The sequence below is a fragment of the Hippocampus comes genome, unplaced genomic scaffold (assembly GCF_001891065.2).
Source record: "Hippocampus comes isolate QL1 unplaced genomic scaffold, H_comes_QL1_v1.1 scaffold157, whole genome shotgun sequence".
In the NCBI taxonomy this organism is placed as follows: domain Eukaryota; kingdom Metazoa; phylum Chordata; class Actinopteri; order Syngnathiformes; family Syngnathidae; genus Hippocampus; species Hippocampus comes.
Window position 1 is genome coordinate 758,314 of NW_017805149.1, and position 10,871 is coordinate 769,184.

At 44.4% G+C, this 10,871-nt stretch overlaps 1 protein-coding gene across 2 annotated transcripts in view; it reads left to right on the plus strand.

Annotated features, from left to right (window-relative positions):
- acot7 (acyl-CoA thioesterase 7) overlaps positions 1-377 on the plus strand; it is a 35,220-nt gene extending 34,843 nt beyond the window's left edge. For both annotated transcript variants that reach the window (XM_019868127.1, XM_019868126.1), the window contains one exon: positions 6-377. In XM_019868127.1, the coding sequence (XP_019723686.1) occupies positions 6-101 (96 nt within the window). In that variant the 3' untranslated portion in view covers positions 102-377. The remainder of the gene's footprint in view (positions 1-5) is intronic.
- The last annotated feature ends 10,494 nt before the right edge of the window (positions 378-10,871 follow it).

The window sequence follows — 10,871 nt, forward strand, 5'->3', positions numbered from 1 at the left end:
TTCAGGTTAATGGCGAGGATGAGCAAAAGCGTTATGATGAAGGCCAAGCCCGTTACCTCTTCAATAAAGCCAAGAGACTTGCAGCGAAGGAAGCCAACTAATGACACGGCCGCAACACGACACCAAAGGAAAACAAAGTCCCTTTTCCTCATCCTCTCCTCGGATTGTAGCCTCCTGAACCGTGACCTGTTTCATGCGCCAAAGCGATCATATCTATATACAGTATGTGTGTTAAATTCATGAGTGAAATATTTTAGTTTTGTGACAGACAAGTGCTGACTAGATTAGAAGCTTTTCAAAGGACTTGATGAAGTGTACAGGGTAATAGTGCCACCAAAATAAATACATGAAGGAACAAATAAAAGATCCGAACGCGAGTCTGAGCTCTCTCCTCATGTCTTTGCTTATTTGGTGATGATGATGATGATGATGATGATGATGGTGATGACATCATCATCATGGGCATGCCTTGGCACAGAGGACACACGTCACCCATCTTTTCACCACTGTCGTTCACAGTGAAATCATAGGGGGGGAGGGGGAGGAGGTTCAGCGGTGGCTTGGGGGTTGACTCAACTCGCATGTCTCCCACGCCTCCACGCAACACCAAAGCCCGCCACCCCACCCCGCCGCCCCACCCTCGCTCTCCCCCTGTGCTCCCTCACTCTGCCTCACATCTTTCTCTTCTTTCCTCCTGTAAAAGCGCCATGTGCACTCTGATTCTCCATTCTGCCGCTTTGTCACAAGCATATTCCTCGCTTTTACGCTTTCTGCGCCTTGGCCAGCTTCGTACCACCAAAAATCGAAATTCAATGGCATTTACAGTACAGTATAGAGGACTTATTTACGAGCACCTTTCTAATGAGAAAGACACTTATTGTGCAGTTCGATCAATTTGCCTCAAGGTATATCACTTTTTGATTTACGGGCGCAGCAGCTTTCGTAGATAAGCCCAAACTACCCTGTCCCCAGCCACTTCATCCAGCTCCTCCAAGGGGATGCCAAGGTGGTGCCAGGCCAGCTGGCAGACATCGTCTCTACAGTGTGTCCTGGACCTTCCCCAGGGCCACCTGGGAACTGTCGAGGAAGCATCCTGATCAATTGCCTGAGCCACCTCATCTGGCTCCCCTCAATGTGAAGAAGTAGATTTTCATTCCATGCCCCTCCTGACTAAGTTTCTCACCCGATCTCTTTGGGAGAGCCCAGACGACCTACGGCGGAAGCTCATTTCGGTCGCTTGTATTCGGGATCTCGTTCTTTTGGTCACACCCCCCAGCTAATGATTAGAGGTAAGGGTAGCAACGTAAATCTCCTTCATCAATACAAAGTTGACATCACTGCAAACGCTGCACCGATACGCCTGTTGATCTCCTGTTCCATTCTTCCCTCGCTTGCGAACAAGACCCCAATACTATGCCATCTTTTTCCGATTGAGGACCTTGTTCTCAGATTTGGAGGTGCTGATTTTAATCCCGAACCACTTCACACTCGGCTGCTAACCGCCCCAGTGAAAGTTGGAGATCATGGCTTGATGAAGCCAACAGCCGCACATAATCTGCAAAAAGCAGAAATGCAGAAATGTAAGGTCTGAAATGAAGATCCCTGCGTTTTGTGTTGTGTTGTATTATTTTGTTATTTTGACTTCAAGCTGGCGCCGCGAGATATACATTTTGTTCTTCGACTTCTTCCTTTCATAACTTTGCTGCTGTGATTTGGGAATTTCTCCATTGTGAGACTAAAAAGATTTTCTTATCTTATCTTATCTTAAGATCATTGGCCACTTTCCTTCCACTGCTGAAAGCCTCGCACTGGCAAGGTACTGTTGATCACCTGTTTGATCATCTTGGTCCTCGTGATGTCAAAATGCGAGTCGCCTGATGATGACAACTATTTCAATACTAATTTGAATAAAACCATGCACATTTTCGGGACGATTGATGTGTTCAACAACTCTTGGGATTTGGAGTCCCAGCTTGTTAGAAAGCTGAAAGTTGTTCAAAAAGTCGTCCGATTTTCATTCCATGCAACAGATGGCAAGATTTGCCGTGAGACGAAAAAGCGCACTAGAATGAAGGCTGCGTTCGAGAGAGAGAGAGAGAGAAAGATGGCAAAAAGGCAGCCGGCACGGAATCATCACAGCAAAGCACTTCTTTTGCTCTTCCTCCTTGTGCCAGCACAAAAATGATTTGTCATTCAAGGTTATTGTGTCTGTCCCCCGAGTCCCTCCAGCGCAGCATGCGAGCTTTTCATTCCCGGCCACGAAAATTAAGTTCGGCCCGAGCTTCCGCAAGGTGGTTGGTTTGGATCTATTTTTAACCCGAGTGAGCTTGAAGCATTTTGAGGAGGAAAAAAAAGAGGACGCAATCAATTTCAGAAAGCTAAACATGATCTCTTCTTATTGAAATGCAATTATGTGCACTGCTGTAAAACATCTCATTTGTCATCATTGTACATGTCTTCGGCACACCTGACAATTTGGTGGCTGAAAGTAGACAAAGTTTACGACCAGGTTGAAGCAGGTCTAATTTGTGGCGCCGGTTGTGTAAAGCAATTATGGTGAATTTGATCAAGGTGGAGGCAGATTTCGAACTCCACAGATAGATATGTGCGGTAGATGTCATTGTATCCCTAATAAACGTATTTTGTGCGCTTCGATCTCCTGCATCGACTCCAGCAAGTCTATCGCTGCCTCCGCGGTGTCAAATACTGCGTATCACTCACGCGCTGAGATTCGAAAGGGAATGAGAGGAGCCGCTTCCATTGGCCGGGAAACAAGTCGGCTGTGTTCATGGCAACAACGTCGCGAACTGCGCTTGTCTGTGAAAATAACAAAAGAAAGAAAAATTCCACCCTTGAGCACAATTAGTCTCCGCTTTGTGCTCGACTTGGGCCGGGCAAGAAAATACAGCCATTCCAATCTTTGGTTAACCTAGCAACATACACGTTTTTGGAATGTGGGGACCAAAGCTCGTGCAGGAACAGAACATAAAAGAGAACGAAGAAAGTCGGAAAATCACGCAAGCCACCTGAGGAAGCTGTCCATCAAACAAACTGGGAACAAGAAATGAAGCCCACAAGCACGCGTCATGTCATCTGAATGAGAGCAATGATGGATAAGAGAGTGCATGGGGAGAGCGACAAAGCCACTTACATAGGATGAACGATGATCGAGAGCAAGAGGGAAAAGCATTAAGGGCTCATAAGGATGGATTAAAGTGGGCACTTTGGAGAAATCTTTTTTTTTTTTTTTTGATAGGCATAACAGTTGATCTTCACACAGATACCCGAACCACGTCCACATCCTACTTCAAGCTCGCCGAAATGATAAGAGAAATGAATCGTGTAAAACAACCAAGTTTGTTGTCACCTGCCTCACCAGTGAGTCGATATGCCTCCATCTTTTGTTCACGATACGGGCAAAAATATCGGGACACCTGACCATTGCACACACAAGCGACCGGGAAACGCATTCTCAGAGCTCGAGCTCGAGCTCGCCTTTCCGTTACCTGGACTTGGAAGCGGCAGAGCTTTCCTTGCAAGGGAATTTTGGGTAACGCGCCTGTAATACCTCCCACTGCCATCCTTTTCGGTGTTTTCATTCAACAAGGGACCTTGCTGGCGGGTCTCATTAAACTGGGCTCCTATTTGGCAGTAAGATGACCACGCTCCAGCCCCAAGAGTGGTGGTTGTCTTTCTTGCGAGAACACACGGCGTTTGTGAGGGAGCATACACCACCGGTAAGACCTTGTGACAATGTCAGGTATTAAAGCTCGTCCGTGTGTACATGTGGGCGGGTGGGTGATGGTGTGAGGCTGACGGAGGGAGAGCGGGGGCAGCCTGGTGCCAGAGGAGCCAGTGGGCGGGAATGCCTTCTGTTACTGTTTACTTCCAGGTCCCTTAACATTACGACGACGTGGCAAGAAATGGACAACTTGTTTAAAAAAAAAAAAATGACCTCGAGTGCCGAAGCATGCATTTTTTTAAGATCCTCATCAGACATTTTTTTTTTTAGGTTTAATTATCGATTTGTGTGTAGGCTACACTGCTCAAGTTAGAGTGACTATTTGTTTTTGTTTTATTTTTTCGAAAGAAGCATCCAATGAAATATCGTTGACCCAGTAGCATTTTGACATGCAGAAGGATTCGATTCACGCTCCAAATTTCTGTTGTGTCTCGTTGGCCTACTTCGAGGCAAACACCGCAAATATATGCAGATTGTGTTGATTTTTGTTGCAGTCCAATTACAGATGTCGTTGGAGATGAAACCTCGAGGGAGCACGGCGCAGCTTTTATTGACTGGATCACATAAGCTCTTGGGAAATAGCCCTCCCCTCGCCCCCCTCCTCCAAAATCCCCTCTTGTTATTTCAGAATCAAGAGGAGCTTTTTTTTTTTTTTTTTTTTTTTTGAACCTCCCAGGATGTGCAGCTGTCAAGTGTAGTTGTGAGCGAATGGGAGGCAGGTGCATCCTGCAAAGACAGAACATCGTCTGTGTTCCAGGCAGCTCTCGTCTCATGCAGGGTCTCTTTGTTTTTTCATTGGGTACAATGTGAGCCCAGAGGGGAGAACGCTATTCTGAAGGCAGCCTCCATGGGAGGAGTCTTACATAACCACTCATATAATGTCAATGAAAACTGCTCATTTTTAAAGCAGCGTGAATAACGTGATGCCGTGTGATTCATACTCTGTGTGATCCAGTGTAGTCACAAAGTTAGGGACACCTAAAACGGTTCCGCTTCCACAATGTCTGAGGTGACAGCTGTCAGGGGGTGGGGGTGGGGTTAAACTATGATGATGTTTATGTCACTGTTGCGTTGTTTCCATCCTGTAACATGTCACAATTATTGAACGATATGTGTGTATTTGTGGTTGTGGTTTGCATCATACTGAGAGCTGTTTCTCATGTTTTGACTGTCCCATATAGCTCGGTACGGTATTGTAACAAAGATATCAGAAACAGCTGTCATGATGCAGTGCAGTTCCAGCCGCTGCAAATTATATAACATAATGTTAACCTTCGAAATTGAAGACATATATGGTGGATAGATAGATGGAAAGATAGATAGATAGATAGATAGATAGATAGATAGATAGATAGATAGATAGATAGATAGATAGATAGATAGATAGATAGATAGATAGATAGATAGATAGATAAAGCCTGGGTGCAACTGATGAGTTAACTGTGTGTGTATGTGTGTTTGCATTTACAAGTGTGCACCTTTTTTCCATGGTAAAATGTGAAACCCACAATTTAAGGATGGCACAAAACTGCTGAACAAGAAACCAGCATTTAATGCACAAACTTATCTTGTGCATTTTTCCTCCAAAAATCACCTCACGGAAAATTTGGATCTTATTGAGGTGCTACGTTTGTCCTACATATCATTCCTAATACACCCAAAATTATTGGGTGTTGATGTTGTAGTGTAGGTCAGTATAGAAAACCCAATGTAGGCACAACCAAGCCATGTCTGCCATCAGCACAGGAAAATTCGCTCCGTTTTTTTTTTCCACTAGTTTATATATATATATATATATATATATATATACATATATATATATATATATATTCACTCCCCATATTTCGTATCATCGTTTCTAAATAATTTTGGGGGTTGTAATTTAATTTTTTTTTTGGGGGGGGGTAATTCATTAATTTATCATGGGGCCACTCAGAGTGTGGCCCCCGGGCAGCCAGTCACCCATCCCTGGTTTAAAGGCTCGCCCCATAAGGCTTGAAGTGTTTGTCGCTCCCCCCTTCCATGAATGATTTTTCTCAATCCCGTTGGGGTCAGTGTAACTCCCGCTCCCACCGCCACCGCCACGGAGCGTCTTGCCTAGATCGCGCACGCGCCTGTGCGGGGTGCGGGAGCGCGCAGCCAGCCAGCCAGCCAGCCAGCAGCAACAGCAACCGAAGCGCCGCCGAGCGACTAAGGTGAGGGGCGAGCGAACAGGCGAGGATGATACATCTTTTACTTGCCTTTCGCACCACTCGGGCACCCTCGATACCTTGCTATCGGCCTTGCCGGGAGAGCGACTCTGATCGTTTGATCGATACTCGTCGATAATCTTTCAACCTGACGGTCTTCTCCGTCGCTTAGGAAGACAAAGAGGAGTCCGGCGGAGGTGAAGTGTGTGCCCCCCCCCCCCCAGGAGGTCCTCCGTTATCTTTAGAGCTGCCGACCCCCTTTTGCTGACTTTGGGCTGTTGGACAGATGCCGGGAAGCCACTTCCTGTGAGAATATGAACCACCTCGCGTGGAGGGTGAGAGGCTGAAAGGACGCTCTCATAGTGTCGTCAAAAGGTAAGAAACAAACCGCACCACACAAGTCAGTTTAGTGATGATGATGATGATGATGATGATAAGGTAGTAGTAGCCGAATTCGACCAGTAAGTGGGCTATATCGGCTCCAGCCCAAACAGGTGGTGTCCTGCATCCGATGTGAAGACACGTGAACTAACGCAGCATTCCAGCATGCGCTGAGCTAATCTGACCTATTTGTCTGATTGCATTCAAATCGATTTTTTTTTTTTGTTGGATGCGAGATGAAAAATGACCCAGTTGAGAGGTGAAATAACACACTGATAGCAACGCCGTCAACGCAGCATCAGCATGTGCACCATGCTGGGTCCAGGATGATAATCTTACGTTTGATAAGGTGTGGGGAAAGACTCCATCTGAAACTAATAAACTAGAAATGACCTTTCATCAGGTAGCTGCTCTCTTGACGGGAAAGGTGCTCTCATATACAGATGTATTCATTTCTTATGCTGTGACAACCACGGTTTAAAATGTTTCATTTTGAGGTGTGATGTGTGAGAGCAACAATCAGCATGTGCGAGTTTATACATCTGCACACTGCTAGAACTTTTCTGTTTAGATATTGACACCTTTCATGGCAACGATAAGACCCGAGAGAGCATAACAACATAGATGTGACCAAAATAATTAATACACATCAATGTGTCGTCACTGTCATAACTTTTGTACAAAATATTTGTATTTTCTTTCAAGCCCTGTGACTAATGTCACTGTGTTTATATTTGTAGTGCAACTACAGAGGGCACGAGTATATTGTTTCGCCTGTTTCCGGTCTGCGGATATCTGATTCCATGTACTTTTTTCCTCTTTACACTCTTCTTGCTGCTACTGTGTCCATAATATGAGGGTTTTTTTTTCTTTCAAAGTATGCGAAGATAAAGAACTGCACCGCACTTGACATCTACCTCTCTTTAACGTCACACTGTGTTTAAAATCGCTCCGTTTTGAAGAAGGCGGTGCCATCTCATTTATGGCGAAAATGTTTTTTTGCCACTAATAAAGTGATAGTGACTCAATGTTGCTAACTTTTAATTTTACCTACTAAGCAACTTTTCCAACCCTCGACTTTTTATGGTGTTACTGGAGACTTTTGGACTCACTCCGGAGCGGATGTTCACCCATGTCAGACAGCAATGTGCAAATTAATCATGCTTGTACAAAGCTACGTGTAAATTAACCCCCCCCCCCCAAAAAAAACGAACCACCCATCAAGATTCACTCATAGTTTTACTTTTGGAGGTAATAATTCACCAAGGCATCAAATTACTCTTTGTCAATTAGTGCAGCAGATTTGTGCATGTGGCGCATGCAGCAGACACATTCCCCAAAAACAAACACCTCCTGCCCCACGTTGACAACTTTCGAATGTTCTATGTGCAGTTTGTCAGAAACGAATGCAGGTAATACTGTTAGATAACCCTAATCTATCCTTCTGATGCAGCTCTGCTTACCTTTCGACTTTGATATGATCGTGTTTCGGTGCAATCTAGCGACGGATCTTCACCCGGCCTGACCCCCCGAGTCGAAGGCGGAGAAACTCAGTCTGGGGGTGGTTCTTTTGCAAATGATCTCCCCACTGTCATATAATAGGCAGTGCCTCTCATATCAAAACTAGCGAGCAGCCCAATGGGCTGTTTGTAGGCTCTTACGAATAACAAAAGTATTGTCGTCTTCATTTGCAAAGGAGTGTTGTGGCTGGTTTGAGCAACTTCTATGTCTCTGAAATCAGGCAAATTCTGGCGGGATCAACATTTGTATTCCCTATGAATGCTCATTAAAATTTGGTGTCTCTGTCACGTGAACGAACACACGATTCCAGGTCATTTGCGCCTGCCAAGTGGTCCAACGTTACTCCTCTGCATTTCATGTTCTTGGTGAAGTCAGTAAATCGGAGTGTTATGCTGTCGCTCTGAAAATTTAAACGTGTCGACATTTCAGCAACCGTAGCAGCAGACATTCATGTCAATGGAGGGGCCATTAAGTGTGCGGCAGAGTGGGATGTCATGTGGCCACGCAGGCTGGAGATCACGTGACAGGGGCGCCTCCACCACCGAGCTCAGCGTTTCACGGCGCACGTCTGACATTTTGTGCGTCACACGTTTTGCCTCTTGCTATTTGTGTGCACTCTGCGCTTTCTGTCACTTGAGCGCAGAACGTGTAGGCCCCGATTCACACGCCGTTTGCTCGCATCAAGGAGTTTCTTGTCATTGCTGTTTGTGACCTGGACCGGAAGGGCTCGTTTTTCTTAGTTTGAGGCTTGTTTGAGTCACACTTTGGTCAACTATGGATGTTAAACAAACATACCGTTTTGTTTGTTCATACACAACAGTGTTTTGGAAACACAAACATTTGAAAACTCATTAACTGGAAGCCAACCGTTCACTCCCGCCGATGAATATATTTGCCAAGTACTTTTCGTCAAAGGGTAGGCCTGAAAGAAGGTCAGGCCCCAGCTCGTCTGTGAAATTCAGCTTTGTAAACCAATGACTAATGCGATGACGAACAGATCTTGACATCGCTTTGGGTTTCAGATCAGCACAGCTTTTGAGTTGAAGATAAAGATAAGGGGTGGATGTGAAGTTGTCATGTCGATTATCAGAGAGAGAAAGGGTGTGTCAAGTTTAGGCACCTTACACTTTCACAGAGTATGTACGCGCTTGGTATAAACTGAAAATGTGTCACCGTATTTGGAAGAACGTGTGTGTGCTGAATGTGAGAAAAGATGAACCTGTTCATGGAGTGAATGGCAAACACAGTGTAAAAGTGCCATACTCAATCCATTCATTGATTTTTTTCGTTTCATATTTGTAAACGGATTATTTTCCCATCAAAATTACCTTTTCGGTCTTTTTTTTTTTTTGTTTCATAGTTTGAGGTGTCACAGAAGTCAAAATTAAAAAAAATAAAATAAGTTTCAGCTTGACATCAATTGATATAACTCTCCAAAGTCTAATGCAATTTCTCAGGCATCTCTGTCACACATTCATGCTCTCCTGGAAGGATTCTTCCGGAACTCTAGACAGTTGCGTCATCAGGGCCTTCTTGATGTAGACCACTTCTTCAAAACAGGTCCCCTTGAGGACTCCTTTGAGCTTGGGAAAGAGAGAGTAAAAAAAAAAAAAAAAAAAAATCACAGAGTTGGGTAGATTGCTCCAGCACAACAATGTTCTTCTTGACCGGGAACTGTCAGATGCTCAAGGCATGGTGAGCTGGAGCGTTTTGAGTTGTTCTGTCGCAACCTTCACCACTTCTCATGCACTGAAAGAAGCAAATGCCCAAAATGTCTTTGCAGACGTGCTGGTTGGCCCGCATTGAATGGGAAAATATATCGTTTAGGGTTGAAATAAATCTTGTGTGATGCCAGTCCTGGGACCTTTCTGACGCGCCTCCTCTGTAAACATGCCTTTAAATGTTAGCAAATATTTCCCATATGAGGCATGGACACTGTACATATTTTAGTTTAAACCGTGAAGTTTCTCAACACTCTCCCTTTTTCTCCATGAATATTTGCGGCATCTGCAGGAGGTGTGCATCTATGAATATGCACATTCTGTTGCTGAATCAAATTCAGATTTTCCAGCCCAGTTGGAGGTCTGCGCTCAACTGAGTGCTATTCTCGTCGCCTCTCCTGTGGTGGTGATGATGATAAGAACGCCATAAGCACAGCGCATGTTTTCATAAATAACAAACGTGGGGAGATTCAAATGCTGGGAACGATGTGTGAGCGTTGAGACAAAAAAAAAAAAGAAAGAAAGAAAGAAAAAGGCGCCATCTGGCTCTAGCAGTGATCCCACCTCACTCTGAGCTTTACATAAACAGGAAGAAAGGCTCGGGTTACGCGATGGAAAATTCAGCGACTTCCTCCGAGAAGCTGGTGACTGTAACAAAGTGTTTACAACTGTCCCACAGGGATGGCAAGCGCCAGATCGTATTCCGCCATGCGCCTTGACTTCATCATGATTAGTAGATCGTCATCTTGCGCCTTTGTATTGTCTTTATACATCGTAAGCCGCAAAGGAACATGGAAAATAGCAGCTCATAAAAAAAAAAAAAAAAAAAAAAAAAAAAAAAAAAAAAACATAAATAAAGGATGGAAGCCTCACACAAGCAGATTATTCACAGCGCTCGCGTTTTAACTATATAGTCTCATAGCCCAACTCCAAAAATGACAAAATAATCTCGCTAAAAGTCCAAAGGACTTTTATGTTCAATGCAGAGAGGAAAAGCAATTAGAGGCAATTCAATTAAAAGGGAAGAGGTACCTCTGTGTGCGATGCCGGTGCGAATTTTACCTCGAGATTATTTAATCGGGACGCATGTTCCATTTAATAATGCGTTCCCCAATGACTTGAATCAAATGTTTGCAGTGTGGGAACATCCACCGTGCGATATCTAATTCATTGGTGGACGATTTATGCTTGGACTTAATGTTCATGCTTTCACATCTGGGCGCCTCAGTTTTATTAAAAAAAAAAAAAAAAAGTTTAGACCCTGGAAATAGTTAAAAACAAGCAGACCTAAGCAATAATATTTTCCTTTTTGAACTA